Source organism: Pyxicephalus adspersus, chromosome 6 (genome assembly GCF_032062135.1).
Source record: "Pyxicephalus adspersus chromosome 6, UCB_Pads_2.0, whole genome shotgun sequence".
NCBI lineage: Eukaryota > Metazoa > Chordata > Amphibia > Anura > Pyxicephalidae > Pyxicephalus > Pyxicephalus adspersus.
Genome location: NC_092863.1, coordinates 107,692,097 through 107,710,516, shown reverse-complemented (window position 1 = coordinate 107,710,516; position 18,420 = coordinate 107,692,097). Strand labels below are relative to the sequence as shown.

At 41.4% G+C, this 18,420-nt stretch overlaps 1 protein-coding gene across 2 annotated transcripts; it reads left to right on the top strand.

Annotated features, from left to right (window-relative positions):
• Nucleotides 1-5,441: 5,441 nt before the first annotated feature.
• On the top strand, nucleotides 5,442-17,137 carry LOC140332358 (uncharacterized). Of its 2 annotated transcripts, XM_072413629.1 has the most exons (9): nucleotides 5,442-5,551; nucleotides 5,726-5,824; nucleotides 6,070-6,168; nucleotides 6,362-6,450; nucleotides 8,504-8,609; nucleotides 9,471-9,486; nucleotides 10,279-10,354; nucleotides 12,236-12,597; nucleotides 16,282-17,137. In XM_072413629.1, exons 1-9 carry the CDS (start codon nucleotides 5,542-5,544, stop codon nucleotides 16,457-16,459), a joined length of 1,035 nt encoding a protein of 344 aa, XP_072269730.1. In that variant the 5' UTR covers nucleotides 5,442-5,541; the 3' UTR covers nucleotides 16,460-17,137. The 2 variants fall into 2 exon arrangements, with proteins under 2 accessions (XP_072269730.1, XP_072269731.1); XM_072413630.1 differs by lacking the exon at nucleotides 16,282-17,137 and having other exon boundaries at nucleotides 11,031-12,378.
• The last annotated feature ends 1,283 nt before the right edge of the window (nucleotides 17,138-18,420 follow it).

The following is an 18,420-nucleotide window of genomic DNA, read 5'->3' as shown; positions in this document are numbered from 1 at the left end:
CTGGAAATTAGACTAGGGGTATAAACTCCCAGCCTGCTTATTCATGTGGCTCTGTCTTGGCTGGTGAGCTGGTCCAAGGTTAACTGAGTAAAGACACAGACTTTGTTGGAATTTTTGTATGGTTAGCACTAGGTTGGACTGGATTGTTAGTATAGAGAACCTAACAGTTAGTGGTCAAGTGGCCAGGATTTATTTTGCCTGTTTGTGTGTGAAAATAGTATTGGTAAACACAACGCTTAAAGCACTTTTAACCTGCTGGCCCTGCTTTCCTGTTTGAAACCCCCCCGTTGCTATGAGCGATCTCAGTATGTATGCATTTATATGTGTGTACATATACATATAAAAGAGAAATTATAAGAAATAGGCAAAGATTATTTTTTTTTGGCATATTGCCTAACATGCTTTAAATTGAAAAGATTGCATATTTCTTACTATGATTTCTGATGTCATGGGCTTGGCTCAAGGAAACATTCATGGCGGATATTGCTTCTTGTTTAGCCCCCCTAGCGGTAATCCTGAGTGTGACTCGGGGTGGAATTTACCTGCAAATATCGGTAATCCTGAGTCACACTCGGGGTAACCAAAAATCCCCTCTTACCTGCACCCCGCGACCCAGCGGCGCCCCGAGCGATTGCCAGCCGGCTTGTGCATCACTTCTTCTGGGTGATGCGTGAATCATCGGGACGTTCAGGGGGTGTGGCCGGGTGGGAAATTTAAAAGCAGATTAAATGTAATCTGCTTTTAAATGCTCTTCAGTAAAATACACAACATAAGAAAAAATAAAAGTACAAGAACATCTTTTAGTGCATAAATCATCATTGGCCAGTGCTCTTATTTACATTTTGCCCACTATTAGCCCTGACCTTGGATCTGATCCTTGTTGAACTTTTGCTGGCTTATTTCATCATTTCCTGAATGTATCATTTGATCACTTTGTCTTTGAGCTTAAATGTTCCTGACTGCTTACTGGAGACTTGACCACATCCATGGCATCCAAAAGACATTTCACCAGCGCAAGCGCCGTTTTCGAATAACTTGAGGGCAGCAACAGCGACTTGGAGTCACTTGTGAAATTGAGAGATAGTGAATCACTAGGAAATTTGTCATCAGACAGCGATAGTGAATTGAGTGAAGAATCTGAGGTCAGTACTGTGCGCACTTTGTGATCTATTGACCTTGATGCGGACCAGGCAGCACCCCTAAGACTCCTATTTACCGGCGCACCTGGTGTGAAAATTGAGGCTGAATGCTATGACCCCCTGACATACCTAAAATTGTTTCTGACTGATGAGGTTATGAAAAAAATAGTTGCAGAGACAAATAGGTACGCTGCACAACAATTAGGTGCTCCACACCTGAGGTTTTCAGGAGGCAGAAAGTGGGAACCTGTGACCAAAGATAACATTTGGCTGTTTTGTGGCTTAGTGATACTTCAGGGAGTGGTGGGCAAATCCCTGCAGAAGTGGTACTGAGAATAAAATACTAAGAATAAAGTACTTGCCACTCCATTCTTTGGCACAGTCATGCCAGAGTACAGATTTACCCTGATCATGAAGTATCTGCACTTTAACAACAACGAAGAGGTTGATGAGACTACCCATCCCGCACCATGATTCTAAACAATTTCCAGCAGACCTATGTGCCAAAAAGAGACATCAGCATAGACGACAGTCTAATGGTTTACAAGGGGAGGCTCAGCTGGGTGCAGTACATTGCGTCAAAGAGGGCACGATTTGGTGTGAAGACCTATATGCTGTGCGATACCTCATCTGGCTACATCTGGAATTCAGTCATATACACTGGAAAAGGGACAAAATTCAACCCCAGATACAGCAGCTATGGATTGGCAACATCCTCAGTGCTATCACTCATTGAGCCATTGCTAAATCAGGGTTATTGCGTCACAATAGACAACTTCTACACCTCTCCTGAACTTTAGGAGTTTCTTTTACAACACAAAACAGATGCGTATGGAACTGTTAGGGCTAACAGGCGCAATCTGCCATAACTGTTTGCAAAAAGGAAGCTAAAGACAGGAGAAATTGTTGCCTGGCAGAAAGGCAAAATGATGGCCCTGAGATGGTGTGATAAAAAAGATGTGTGTCTGATGAGTACAGTACATAGTCCCTCCACAGTTATGATGCGCATACAAAGTGGGAAAGAAGTGATGAAGCCACAGGTGGTGACTGCCTACAGCACCATGGGAGGTGTCGACAGAGCTAACCAAGCATTGATAATCTACCTAGTGATGAGGAAACAGCAAAGGAAGTACTACAAAAAGATTTTCAGGCATCTTGTTGAGCAGTGCTTATGGAATGCCTACATTCCTACCTGTACAAAAAAAAAAAAGGCAGGCCTGTGACAGGCCTGTGAATCATTCAGACTTCATTTGGAAAGTTTCCGAATCCATAGTCAAGAACCACCGAACACCATCAGTGGCTATGAACAGACCTGGACATCGTGCTGTTGCCAACCCGGAACACTTGACAGGTCATCACTTCACTGAATACATCCCACCAACCCAGAAAAAGGCGGCACCTACAAGGATGTGCATTGTTTGCTGCTCAAAGAGTGATGACAGTGGAAGGAAGATCCGCAAGGAAACCAGGTTCTACTGTCCTGACTGTGATGTTTTCTGCTTCAAAATCTACCATACCCGGGATGTCTACTAGACACGTAATTATTTTTTTTCACAAAATCTTCATTTAATATAAATTATTATTTATCAATAAGATTACACCATTGTTTGGACTAATTTCAGCAAAAATTTTTTGATAATTTTTTTTCTTTGATAAATTACATTGGTTGTTGTAATCTATTATTTCATTGTTTTTTATAATTACTAATGATATTATAATTTATGATTATAATATAATAAAGAAATTAATTATCATACCTGGGAGTTATTCCTAAGAATTACAGGCCCACAATAATAAACAACAAATTTCTGCAAAAAAATTGTATAACTTTTTGCACAGAAATACGGACTGAATTAGAACGCTAGGGGGGTTAAAGGAGTAATCCACCATTATGTGCTTCCACAAGCAAGCTGAGGTGAGTAAATAAATATTTAGTGGGCCAAGATCCAAAATGGCATGAAAACCTGCATAAACACCCTGAAAGGCTGGAAAAGCAAGAAAATGTGTTTGGCACAAAAGGTATTTGTCCCTGGAAGTTTTAGATACTGGTACTATTTGTTTTATGTAAACACCTAAATAATGCATTCAATCCAGTATTTATTAAGAGTAACCCCACAACATCAACATTCTGCGGAGCGCGTTCCCCCCCCCCCCCATATTACCTTACAATATGAGTGCACCCCAGCGCTGCCCCCCAGACGTTCCATGCAGTGCACACCATCACCTGTCACACCCCCTCCTGTACTCCCATATTACCGTATATTAGGAGTGCATCCCATCACCTGTCTCTCCCCTCCTGTACCCCCATGTTACTCTACAAAAGGTGTGCATCACATCACCTGTGTCACCCCCTCCTGTACCCCCATATTACCATAAAAAAAATAGGAGTGCACCACATCACCTGTGTTTCCCCCTCCTGTACTCCCCTATCACCTGTCTCGCCATCCTGTACCCCCATATTACCTTACAATATGAGTGCACCCCATCACCTGTCCCCCCCCCTTCTTTACCCCCATATTACCTCACAAAAGGAGTGCACCTCCTGTCCCCTCTCCTGCATCACCTGTCCTCCCCCCCCCAAATTACCTCACAACAATGGGATTGCACACCATCACCTGCTACTCCCCCCTCCTGTACCCCCATATTACCATACAACAATAGCAGTGCACCCCATCACCTGTCTCTCCTCCTCCTCCTCCATATCACCTCACAACAATAGGAGTGCACCCGTCATCTGCCTAAACCCCTTCCGGTACCCCCATATTACTGTAGAACAGGAGGGCAACCGATAATTTGTCGCCCCGCCTCCTTTACCCCCATATTACCTTACAATAAGAGTGCACCCCATCACCTGTCTCCACCACCTCCTTTACTTCCATATCACCTCAAAACAATAGGTCTCCCACCTCCTGTACCCCATATTAGCTTGAAATAGTAGTTCCCCAATCCCTCTTTCCCCCCCGTAACCACATATTTCCTCACAAAAAAGGAGTGCACCCCACAATAATAGAAGTGCACCTCATCACCTGTGTCTCGCCCCCTGTACCCCCATTTTACATCACATCACAATAGGAGTGCACCACAATCACCTGTCCCCCCCTCCCAACCCCCAAATAATCTCAAAACAATAGGAGTGCCCCCATCACCTGTCTCTACCCCTCCTTTACCCCCATATTACCCTACAATAGGAGTGCACCACATAACCTGTGTCTACCCCTCGTGTATCCCCATACCTCACAACAAAAGTAGTGCACACCCTCACCTGTCTCTCTCCCTCCTGTAAACTCATATTACCAAACAATAGGATTGCACCCCATTACCTGTCTCTCCCCCTCCTGTACCCCTATATTAATATACAATAGGAGTGCACCTCAGCACCTGTGTCTCCCCCCTCCTGTACTCCCCCATGTCACCTCACAACAATAGCAGTGCACCCCATCACCTGTCTCTCCTCCTCCTCCTCCATATCACCTCACAACAATAGGAGTGCACCCCGTCATCTGCCTAAACCCCTCCGGTAACCCCATATATCACCTACAATAGGAGTGCCCCCCATCCTCTGTCTCTCCCCTCCTGTACCCCCATATTACCTCACAATGGGAGTGCACCCCATCACCTGTCTCTCCCCCCCTCTTGTACCCTCAAATTACCTCACAACAATGGGAGTGCACCCCATCACCTCTCCCCCCCCCCCTGTACCCCCATATTACCTCTACAATAGGAGTGCCCCCATTCTCTGTCCCCCTTCCACCTGTACCCCCATATTACCTCAAAATAGGAGTGCCCCCATCACCTGTCTTCCCCCCTCCTGTACCCTAATATTACCATACAAAAAAAGGAGTGCACCCCATCACCTGTGTCTCCCACTCTTGTACCCCCATAATCACCTCATAACAATAGGAGTGCCCCCATTACCGTGCAATAACACTAATCCTCACTTTTCCCCATCCTGCCATATCCATCTGTAACAATACCAGATCACCCCATCACCCGTCTGACACTTCCTTCACCCTTCTTTCACCCTGCAATAATATCAATGTATTCCAATCACCTAACATCCCCTGAACCTCCCCATCACCTGTCTCCCACATATCCCCCTACATAACTACCAGTGCGCCCTATAATAACGGTATGACACCCCAGAATTACCCTGACAGCTTATAATATATAAATCACACAGACAAAACCGTATTATTGTGTGAGGAGACCGAGAATCCATTTTCCTGCCTCAGCTGCAGTTTACCGGGCTTGAAGTTTGATCCATGAAGCCCCGCCCACTTTCTTTTCTCCGCACAACGTCACTTCCGGATCCTTCTACTGGATGGAAACTGTCGCTACCTTACAATGATTGATTCACATAAAGCGAATCTTCCCTTTTAGAGTTACATGGAGGGAGGGTATAATGAGGACAGGTAGGTGGCCTTCACTATGCAATCTGTTTGCTTCCCTCCTCCCCCTGTACGGTGCAGTTTCTTTCTGATTATGGCTGATCAGACTTCTTTCATGTCCTTAATTCTTATTCCCTAAACCCTGCGAGTCTCTTCTGTATCTCCGTCCATTGAATTCCCTTCCACTTTTTAATGTAGATGCTGAAGACACAACCATGGCTCAGAGAAATGAACGACTGGAGGAAGAAAGCCAGGTGAAAGTTAAAGAGGAGGAAATACCTGCAGAGATCAGTACAGGTGAGTGGGGACACCAGTGACACATTCTTTGTGGTGTAGCCCCCCCTTTCCTTTTTCTTCCTTTCCCTTACCCCCCCCAACTATCTCTCTCCCCCCTCATCTCTCTCTCCCCCTTTCTCTCTCTCTCCTCTCTCTCTCTCTCCCTCCCCCCCATCACTCTCTCTCTCCTCCATTTTTTCTCTCTCTACATTGTTATGTTGCTCTGTATGCTGTTTTTTTTCTCTGCCTCATTCCCATTTTTGCAGGTGTCTCAATGACTCCAAGAAATGTTGCATTTGAGAAAGAAGTGGAAGAATTCTGTGTAAGGGTTAAAGAAGAGGAGGTTCCTATAGAGATAGACACAGGTGAGATAACAGGATTTTGGTACCACAGACAGGTAGTAGGGGGAGGGGCAGTCTCTAAGCCTACTTCTTATCATTTTCCTGGGGGTTTGAAGAGATCCAGAGATAAGCAGGACCTGTCAGAATGTGTCCAGTTTATCAGTTTGATATTTTTTTTGTGTTAAGGACCAATGTAGACCGTGTGTGTTTTTTGCAGGTGTTTTTGGTAACATTGACGCACATTCCTTTCCTCATTATTCTGGATGTTGTGTGAAGACAGAAGAGGGCATGTTGCAGGATTTTCAGGCATGTAGAATTTAGTGTCATGTAACTGGGGGGAACGTTCTGGGCTGATTATTAACACATAAAATCTGAACAGTCACAGTGGTGTATATCTCTCTCATCATATTGCTATATTTACCTTCAGACCTATTCTTGAAAAGTTTTTTCATTACAATCTATCTCCTTGTTATTCTGATGTCTCATATTCACTAAACTCCCCACTCGTCATCCTGATGTCTCGTATTTACTGATCTCGTCATCCTGATGTCTCGTATTTACTGATCTCCGGGAAAACGCTTCCATTGAACTCAATGGAGGCTTTTTCAAGCGTTTTTAAGCTTTTATGAAAGCTTATATTGAAAACAATGGGGGCTTTTATAAAACGTTTTTAGCAGCACTTTGAAATCTGGAAGCCCCCTTTAATAGGGAGACTCCCAGATCTCTACCACCTCACCCTGGGGAATGAGTACAGGGGTACATAAAACCCCTTACTCATTCCCTGAAAGCGTTAAAATATATGTAAAACATAGGACGAGGCTTTAATGTTAAATTATTTTGTTAATGTGTGTGTTTGTGTAACTAAACTTTTTTTTATTTTATTTTTTTTACAGGTTATCCCAATGACAGGAGGAATTCCAGGGTTGCAATGAACACAGCCCTGGAAATCCTCCTGACAGTGAGGGATCGCAGGGCACTAGGGGTTAAATGAGGACAAGCCTCTCCATTCACCCCTAGTGCTCTGTGATTGGCTGAGGTTTTACGTTTCTCAGCCATTCAGCACTAGACATGAATGGGGAGACTTGTGCCCATTCATCTTAAGTGCTCTGTGATTGGCTGAGAAATAGGAAACCCTAATGACAGCTCAAGCATCATCAGGATTTCCTTTTCCTCAGCCAATCAGGGAGCAGAGCAGTTAGCGGAGGTTTACTATGCTGACAGCTCCGCTCCCCTGGTCACACCTGCAGCCCTAGAGGAGCTGTGACATGTATTACATATACAGAACACATGTCACAGCTCTTCTAGGGCTGCGGGAGTAATCGGGAGCGGAGCTGTCAGCATAGTAAAGCCCTGCTGGCTGCTCTGCTCCCTGATTGGCTGAGGAAAGGGAAATCCTGATGATGCTTGAGCTGTCATCAGGGTTTCCTATTTCTCAGCCAATCACAGAGCAGTGGAGGTGATGAATGGAGATACATATCTCCATTCAACCTCTATTGCCCTGGTATTGCCTGCGGTTACAGCTAATTGAAGGCACGTGCTTCCAATTAGCTGTAACCGCAAAGTTCCCACGGTCCTGGAATCCCACAATGACATTATGATTCATAATGTCATTGTCGGATAACCTGTAAAAAATAAAAAAAACAAGTTAAAATAAAAACACACAAAAATTAAATTCATTTAGGATTTATTTTTATTTTTTTAAAAACTTTTTTTTTTCCCGAATTTTTGCAGTCGAATCCCGTGTTTTTCGGGACAGGTCTATCCGAATTCGAACAGCCATATTCGGGTCGAATATAAGGAAAACCCGAATTCGAACACCAACACTAATCCTGATGTCTCATATTTACTCTTTTTCCCATCACTCGTCTTCCTGATGTCTCATTTTTGATGATCTCGTCATCCTGATGTCTCGTATTTCCTGATCTCCCCACTCATCATCCTGAGGTCTCATTTTTTCTGATCTCCCCATTTGTCATTCTGCTGTCTCATATCTGCTGATCTCCAAATCTTTCATCCTGACATCTCATATTTGCTGATCTTCCTATTTGTCATCTTATTTTTCATATTTGCCAATCCTTCCTGCTTGTCATCCTTAGCAGATGACCCCTGACTTTCATTTTGTAGATCTGACCAGATTGTAAACCAGAACCATGGTAATTGTCATGACATTTACTACATGACTCAAGTTGCATAGAGTATTTATAGTTCCTTGATCTACAAAATAATGTATAACTTCATATTTTACAGTATTAGTTTTTATAATCTGATGATTCTTTGTTATTTCCTCTTATCCAGCATGTGTTACTTTTGTAAAATTTTCACATTATTCACTCTTTTTATTTTTTTTACATCTAATCAGGATGGAAATCAAATAAAAATGGAAGTGAATGAGGAGGTGGAAGAGATAAAAGTGGGCAGTTATAAATTGTGTAAGGAAGAGGAAACTTCTCTGGAAATTTGTGCTGGTAAGTTGTAAACACAAAAGGTTTAATTCACTAGTAAGTGATAAACATAATAATAAGCTTTAGCTCAATTTGAACAAAAAATGTGCCCTCTATTGCAGATAGGGATTTAAAGTGAAACTAAACACACCTATTTACTAAGGAAGGTGCCACCTTAACTTCTATATAGATCTGTATTTGTTGCACACGTTACCAGTTTGACATGAGCCATTTGGGGGCCCTTAAAGCCTTAATTTGCTGACAAAATGACAAAGCTGAAAAAGCTGACATAAGCACACTAGGACCCTAACCCTAGGAGTTCACAACAGGCTATGAATGATCAAGGTGCGTTTTTTAGGAATGAAATATCCTTTAGTGAACATCCTGACCTTTACTTTGATAAACCAGTATATTGATATATTTAGTACTGTGTTCAACTCTAACTGAATGATAATGCTTGCCTCATAAAATCTGTATTTTTCCCCAACTCAGTGCTGCGACAGATTTTTCCTGGAGTCTCTTGTCTACATGCACTAGCTGCTCATAAGTTTTTGGTTTAAAATTGGTGACAACAGAGGACCTTGCTTATGAAATGTGTGTACCAGTTGTTTATGTGTTACTTTTCCCAGGAATGCATATAACAGAATACGTTTCCTCTGACATTTGTCGTAGCAGTTTAAAATAGTTGTTATATGAGAGCCAGAAAACTAGGAAGAAAATGGCAAAAAATTTAGTAGGATGTTGTCCGGTGTTGGGCCTAGTAGGATCGTGTCAATTCTTATGGTAGGAAAGTGTCTGTTAATATGGTAAGACAAGAAGAACAGTGTCAGTTGTAATAAGATGTTCTAATATCTCATTCTCAACATTTTTTTTTTTTTTTTGCAGATGGACAATACACAAGGTTGGAAATTAGGAACTCACCATCTATTCCTCTGTGCAATCTGCTCATATTGGAACTATTCTGTGTGCTGGGTGTGAGATTTGATTCATTCTTTTATATTTTCTTATGACACCATCTATCCTTGGCTGTGTTCTAGGAAGGGCCTTCCTTCTCAGAGTAATAATGTAAAGCAGATACTTACAGAGCCCAGGAGAAAAGCTAGCATGAGGGTGGTTTATGTTAAGCCTACCTGTCACCCAACACACAGCAATTTGGTGTAAAATGTGTACACAAAAAAAAATCTTTTTGACCTACTTACTACACACTGATTAGATCATGGTGGTCCAGTCTTTATGGGAAACTAGGGGTGGAAGATTGCATATCTTCTAAATCAATGTGGCTTAAATACATGAATGAAAGACTTTTTGTCATTGATGGTGGTGCTTTACTGATCATCTGAGGTTTGAATGAGAGAGTGATCCACCAAGCAAAATGGCTAAGCCTGTTACATAGTGGATTATATGTTTGAGGGATTTCCGGTGGAGGTAGGGGCTTCTGGGGGATTCAGTGAGTTGGCTCTGTCATTTTCAAGTATAACATCATAACAAGGTAGCTTCAGTTTAATGTTTTTATCGTTTTTGTGGGATCTGTTTAGTAATGAAATAGACAGATTAGTGAAGTGCACCTGGCGGTGATATGTGTGGTAAGATCTGTAGTTGTCTGTCTTTCTTTTTGATGGATGACATTGATTTTCATGCTCACTGTGAACAAGGAAGGAATTTAAACTGTAATTGTCTCAACCCTGATTTTCAGATCTGTGACACGGGAAATGTTGGCAATGAGAGGTAGCAGTGCTGTCCTTTCCAACCCACTGAGTCGTGAAGAGAAGGTGAGTGTCATAAGCTTTATCTTGTAGACGTTCTAACCCTAAAGAAGAGAGTGGATGGTTCAGGCAGAAACAGGCAATATGAATGCATGTGATGTGGGGAGTATAGGAAGAGAGAGCTCTTGGTTGTGGCAGGAGCAAGGAGAATGGAATGCCATGAAGTGAAGACCTTCTGGTTGGAGCAGGAACTGGCAGTATGGGAGTGGGAGCTGTTGGTTGGGGCAAGAACAGAAAGTATGCAGAAAAATTGTTGGTTTAGAAGAATTGCTGTTTGAAACAGGAGCAAAAAGTATAGGGAACATAGTTGATGACGGTTGGTTGTTAGTTTAGGTGATATACCTATTGTGTCAGTGTCACACTTACCTCTTTCTTGCTAAAGCGTAGGCGCCTTTCTCCTGGGTATGCGGGCAGTACTGAACCTGGGCGTGCCTGCTCTACCAAGTTTTATCAGTTTCGCCCATCCCGCCTGCCTGTTCCCTTGTGCTGTTCCAGTGTTCCCTGTGTCTGCAGTGGCCCCTGTGTCACTGGTGTCTATTTCCTGCATCCCTGGTATTTGACCCCTGGCTTGTGACGTGACCTCTCTTGCTTGCTGCCTGCATCGACCCCGGCCTTTCTTGACAATTCTTCTGCTTAGTGATTTGGTACTGTATATCTTCCTCCCCACCCTGGTGTGCCCAAGTAAGTAAGCAGCAGCGCAACATCCTCACCACTAGAGGCTCTGGAGAAGACCTGGTTGATGCTTAGACTCGTGCTTTGGCCCTTCTCAGGGCTCACACCATTTTTGTGCAAGCTGTAGTGCCCACTAGTGGCCATGTCTCTCCAAGTATGACAGTCAGGAGCGGGATGTTCAGGTAAAAAAACCTACAAATAGAGCTAAAAAAGAAAGCAAGCAGTATTGGGCAATACAGGGTGGATACATTCACAAACCATTTAATTGAGTAGGATATACAGGGAAGAGAGCTGTTGGGCAGAAGCATATAGTATGGGTAATAGAGATGCTTGTAGGGGTAGCACCATGCAATACAAGGAAGAGAGCTTTTGGTTGGGGTAAAAGTGGACAGTATAAAGTAGCAAACTGAATTAAGCAGGGAGTACGGAGAAAATAACCATTTATTAGGTGCTGTCCTTATATATTTATCCAATTCAGCTGTCCAGATACTCACTCAATATTGGTATAAAAAGAAATGCATGTTCAGGCATAGTAGTTCAGTTTAGCTGATGTTGGTATTTGTAATATGTTAGAAAAAAAGAATATACAATGAAGAACACCAATTTTTGTAGCGGGATTTTTTAGGCCAATATCAACAACATATATTATAAAAATAACAAAATGTTGTATTAATATTTACATTACAAGGCTCATTTCCAGTACATAAAACCACATAAAAACCATTATTAGGCACAATAATCTCTTTCAGAGTGTCCCTGTGAGGGATACATTCTGGGTAAATTCTCTACATGTTTTGCGGAAATATCCGCTTCCTCAGGAGAGAGAATCTGATGCTTGTGTTCTTAGCAACACTCTCTGTTAGGATCAGTAGTGGGGAACAGATCGGTAGTCATGGCAGTGAAGCTGTTAAATGTTTTGCTCTGGTATCAATTTTAAATCACATCTAGTTATTACAATTTTGAAGTCCTTAAGTTTTAATGTTATTTCTATTAGTCAATTTTGGATGGAACTTGAAGCAAACAATAATACCGTACTGAAATCTCACAGCTGAGCCACACCTTTACACACCAGCTCCCCTGCATGCTGCTGTCGGCCCACTGTATATTCTTTTTGTTTTGGGATTAATAAGGGATGTGGCCTACGTGATATATATAACATATGTATTGGTGGAAATTTTCTTCTTATTTGTGATATGTTATTTTCATTTTTTTCAGTTAGAAATACTTAAACAAAAGTTGTTGGAAAAGAATAGATTACCATGGGTGGAGGGGGGATGCTTTCCCAGTAACCCCAGACAAGATCCTAATAATCCTGATCACATGGTGGACATAAACACACATAAGATTGGTCACACAGATTGGTGCTTCTGCGGGAATTGTATCCCATTACCTACAGGTCGAGAATCTATCTGCTGCATGGAGATCAGCAAAATCCAGCCACATCTCAAAGGAAAAACCTGCATAACCCAACATCCATATTTTTCATACTTGTGTGAAAATAAAGACTTTGCAAAAATACACCAGAACATGATGTATGGCCTTCGCTGCAAAATTCCAAAGGAAAAAGATAAGAATAGGTAAGTCTGTTTATTGTCTGATAACTTCCTATAACTAAATTTTTTGTTTGTGTGTTTCTGTATATGCATGTAAATACAGTCATTAAAATAGAAAATATACCTTTTATTCAATTGCAAGGTTTTGTATATCAGGACATAATATTAAGCCATGTGGTCCTTAGCAGGTCTTATATTTAAATACAACCTATGACATATTACACTGTCACTATTTTTTTAACAGAGACAAAGTCAAAATGCATAAGCAGTATGTGAAAAACCAAGTACACCCTTACCACTTTCATAGAAATTAGGAGGGTAAGCAGCCAGGTGCTACTTATCAAATTCACATGATTATCAGCAAGTGGGACCCCATAACAGCAGGTTTGGCAATTTGCTGGTCGGGAGCGTTCAGGTGTTGGCAAAGAAGCAAAGACGTCAGCCATGTAACTGTTGCTGCTTATCACTCTGGGAAGGGTAAAAAAGCAATTTCCAAAAATCTGAAAGACAATTCAAAAGTGGCCAAATGTGGTGATGTGCAATATGGCCAAATATCTCCCCAAACTAGAACTGGTGTAATATTTCCTGTGCTGTTGTTCATCTGATGTTTTCCTACTAATTTTACTAATTTTAATCTTCGAAAGACCAGATACATTTTTTTTCCTGATTGGCAAAACCTTAGACTTAGGTTTACCTATTTTTTCTTCTAACTGTATATCTCTGAGAATTCTGATACCATTGCGTTATGTTATGGGCTCCTATTCAGACCAATTGGTGATGGTTTAGTTAGTTGGAGGACACTTCTTTCAGGCCTATATTCTTCTGCATTGCCATTGCTTTATCTCTGAAAACACATTGAGAGTAAGGCCATTTGCTGGTTACCTTCTGTCTGTCTGTTGAGCTCATTTACCAAACAATCCCACTGTCTATGGTTTACCTTCAAATGTGGTTAGTTCTACATTTGCCCCAGATACAGTTTATCCGCAGAGTATTTTTCTGCTTAGTCAGTTTTCCTTTTGACCTGAAGGTGGGTTGAAGTACCAGGCTGAATGACATTGATCTTCCTGGCCAGGTGGGGGAGCTAAAGAGGCCTCGGTATAATCAGGTGTAAGGGTCTCACCTGAAATGCATCCTGGAAATTAGGCTGGGGATATAAACTCCCAGCCTAATTATTCCTGTGGCTCTGTCTTGGCTGGTGAACTGTGAGGAGGTCCAGGGTGAACTGTGAGTAAAGACACAGACTTTGTTGGAAAAGAAGTATGGTTAGGGCCTTAGAGTTCTGCTCAGCACTAGGTTGGGCTGATAATGTTAGTAAAGGTAACTAACAGTTAGTTAGTGGCCACATGGCCAGGCTTTATTTTTCTGTTTGTTTTATTTTGCCTGTTATTGTGTGAAAATAGTATTAGTGAATAAAACCCTTGATGCTTTGCTATCCGGGAGGTACCCCAATCCTCAACCGGATTCTCTCCTTTTAACTTATTATATGGGTGGCACCCCAGGGGACTGTTAGATATTGCTAAGGAAACATGGGAAAGTGAAAGTTCCCCTCATAGAAGTGTCATGGAGCATGTGGCGCAAATGCAGGACAGAATTGTGCAGGTAATGCCCTTGGTTAAAGAGCATCTGGCCCAAGCGCAGCCGATAATTTATAACTGGGGTGCCTGTATCTGTACTTTTGCCCCTGGGGATAGAGTTTTGGTACCAGAGCAATTTTATCATGTAATTTTGTTGAAACCATGGAAAGAAAGGCAAGCATTAACCGTGAGGACCACAGAGCTACCTGCTCGGTCTGACTCTGTAATCCCAGGCACCTTGTAAAAGTGTCAACAACAGGAATCGAGAGATTTTGTGCTACAAAATAGGGATATGTTCTCCAACTTGCCTGGACGAACATCCATGGCTGCACATGATATTATCACCCCTCCAGATGAAAGGGTAAGATTAAAACCCTATCGAATTCCTGAAGCTAGAGGAGATATGAGGTAATACATCAGGAAGTTAAAAAATGCTTGAATTGGGGGTTATAGAGGAGTCCAATAACGATTGGTCCAGCCCAATTGTGTTAGTTCCCAAACCAGATGGGAGCTGGAGATTCTGCAACAATTACAGTAAGCTGAATCAGATCACAAAATTTGACACCTATCCTATGCCCCAGATAGACGAGTTGATTAATCGGTTGGGGAATGCTAGATACATGACCACCTTAGATCTTACCAAAGGATATTGGCAGATCCCCCTATTCGAGTCAGCTAAGGAGAAAACTGCTTTTGTGACCCCTGACAGAGCATTCCAGTACCGAAATATGCCCTTCGGGTTACAGAATGCTCCAGCTATGTTCCAGCGGGTGATGCATAAGGTACTCCGACCCCATCAAAAATATGCTGCGGCCTACCTGAATGACGTAATTATTCATAGTGCAGATTGGGCCTCGTATTTAGTAAAGGTTCAGGCAGGAAAGCCGGGTTGCGAACCCTAAAAAGAGCGCTATTGGACTGGAAGAAGCCAAATATCTGGGGTACACCATTGGAAGAGGAATAATAAAGCCTCAGGAAAAGAAAGTGGAGGCCGTCCAGAATTGGCCATGTCCAGTTAATAAAAGCAGGTTTGTGCTTTCTTGGGGATCGCCGGCTATTATAGACGCTTTATTCCTCACTTTGCATCCCAGGCCATTCCCCTGACAAATTTGACAAAAGGGAAAGAATCGGTAATGGTTAAATGTTCCCCAGAAGCAGAAGCTGCATTTAACATATGTATATATGGACATTAAAGAAGGCTTTGTGTAGCAAGCCAGTGCTATATTTTCCTGGCTTTTCTAGGGAATTTTTGGCGCAGAAGAATGCGTCCGATGTGGGAGTAGGAGCAGTGCTATCCCAGGTTCAAAATGGGAAAGAACACCTTATTGTTTACCCCAGTCTGAAGTTAAAGGCCCATGAGTTAAATTATGTTACGATTAAAAAAAAATGTTTGGCTGTGAAGTGGGCACCTGATTCCTAGAGGTACTATCTGCTGGGCAGACAGTTTCTGCTAATAACCGATCATGCCCCAAGTGGATGGCCCAAAACAAGGAGACTAACAGGAGGGTTAATAGATGGTTCTTAGCCCTTCAGGAATTTAGTTTTACTGTCAAGCATCGTCCTGGTGTACAGATGGGGAATGCCAATGCTTTATCTCGGGTCCATACCTACCTGGCAGCCTGTGTCCCAACCCTAAGGTTGAAACAAGGGGGGGGGGGTATGGGTTTCATCCAGGATAACAGGTACATTTGCCCCAGATACAGGTTATCCGCAGAGTATTTTTATGTTTAGTCAGTTTTCCTTTTGACCTGAAGGTGGGGTTGAAGTACCAGGCTGAATGACAATGAGCTTTTTGGCCAGGTGGGGGAGCTAAAAAGGCCTGGGTATGATCAGGTGTATGATCAGGTGATCATAGCACAGCCATAAATCATATTATAAATTGCACATATATGAGGAATCCACAATATAACAGCTGCAGTTCATGGATATCATAAATTAACAATCCAAGTATCCAAGGGAATTCCACAGAACAAGAGAATTGCCTTCAAAAAGAAATGTGCCAATAACAATAAATTCTTCACTTGGCAGTCCCTTAATCCAAAGACAGTAGTGTAGATTTGTAATGTTATCATTCTATGTTGATTAATTTGCCTGGTCAATGTTCCTATATTTTATTATTTGTTGTTTCCAAAAGGGCTCTCAGAAAGGCGGCTTATCAAGCATTTAGTGTGTGGATCCATGGGGCACTGAGAAAGAAAGGAGAGAGACCAATCCCTGCATGCACTGTACACAGAGTCAGAATTGCCTTCCCGGGTCCAGACTACTCTCCCTGCTGCAAGGATTATCCTGCTGAGCAAATGATCTTTTGTTGAATCCTGTTGAAAAACTTTTTTTTTTTTTTTTTTTGTAGCACTTTGCTGAAAAGATTTTGAATCACTTTCTGTTTGAGTAAGTGATACATTTTACAGAAAGGGACACAGAAATAAAACCACTTCCCTGCATCATATAAATTTCAGTTGGTTTTAGACTTGAAAGTAAATTATGCAAAAATGAGTCTCCCTTTAGTCCCAGTATGTTCCATTCTTAAACTTTGCACTGATTATCAGGGTTAATGTGCAACTTCTTAAAAACTGTATACTCTGTCTATGGAGTGAGTGTGATTAAAACTGCTGGTAAAAAAGGATTATTATTGTTTATTAAAACTTATGAGGTTGGCGTTCATAGTCTGTTTTTCAGCATTTTCAACAGAAATAAAAAATCCCCATACACTCAGTAAAACTGAGTATAATTTTGCTTATTCCAGTTACATTATTTTAGACATGTTTTGATTGTTAATGGAAATGTAAAACTAAAAGAAGTTGAAAAACTTTTGCAAACGTCAGTATTCTTCAATAAAACCATATGAATCATTTGTAAATGTACTTTTCTGTGACCCCCAATTATTGTCAGATGATCTATAATCAAAAGCAATGTCCCAAAAAAAACTATAGTTTAGAGAGCAAATTTATTAAAATATTGTTAAACATTATAAAGGTTTATGTGAAACTTCAGGCTATTGTGTTACTATATTATTCTTTTTAATAAATTTATATTTTGAAATGTGTGGGGAAGTGCAATAACCTACATAAGTTTTCCTCTTACCACCTTGTAAACCGTATAGTGTTTATTTATAAAGGAGAAACATTTCTTGGTGGAGAATCAATTATTTTCAGTTAAACATGGATCTGGAAGATTCTCAAACAGAAAATGTCACAGTCAATCTCAGGGTGACTTCTTTTAAAGAGAGCCCTACCTGTTTCTAAATTGTGGAAAAAGTAGAACACATTGGGCTGTATTTGTAAAACAGAGAATCTGTTCCATGGTGGGAATATTTCAGGTCCATGAGTTTTTTTTTGCAGTAATTGATTCCTACCAGGGAATGTTCTAAGGAATATCAGAGTCTCTGTTTTATAAGTAAAGCCCAGTGTGTCAGATTCTGATTATACACCAGTGATGGTGAACCTTTTAGAGACCAAGTGCCCAAACTGCAACTCAAAACCCATTTAATTATGTGGGTTATTAAAGTGGGTTATTACTTTATTAAAGTGCCAACACTGCAGTTTAACCTGAAAACTGATACTGAGGTTTAGTTTAGAAAAAACTTCTACAATAACACATTTTGTTGTAAAAGAAAACATAATAACAGAGTTTTCAATTTTACAAACAACTTTTTATTGAAAGGTAAAAGTTTGCATTTGGCATGCTTTTGAACAATAATGGAAAATTGTTGTCATACTTACCTGTAATTTTCCTTTCCTGTATATGCCTAACAGCATGCACACATGGGTTAGCTCTGCCCCTTGCTCTCCATAGGACCATTTTACCATAGCAATAAAAGTAACCCCCCTCTGCCCTGCAGGTGTTCTGTACCATGCTCGCCACAGGATAAGGGAGGGAAACGTGCTGTCAGGAGGAGATTACAGGAAAGGAAAATTACAGGTAAGTAAGACAACAATTTTTCATTTTCCTTACACTCCTCCTGACAGCATGTACATGACGGCATGTAGCAAGCAATAATATAAAGGGAGGAAAGAAACTAACAAACAGCTCTTTAGAAAGATCCACCTGCCAAATGGAAGCCCGAGGTGGGTGAAGCTCCAACCAATAAAGCTAAATGTTGGAAGACTTCTAACTGGTTAATTACATATCACTTTAGTAGATACTTCTGTAAATGAAGTCAGTAAGGATGCCCCTTCCCTAACTGAATGTCTCTTGACTTCCTGTAACAGATTCAAGCCCTCATGATGTAAGCATACCTCATGGTATTAAAAACCTGGGATGCAAAATCTGTAAA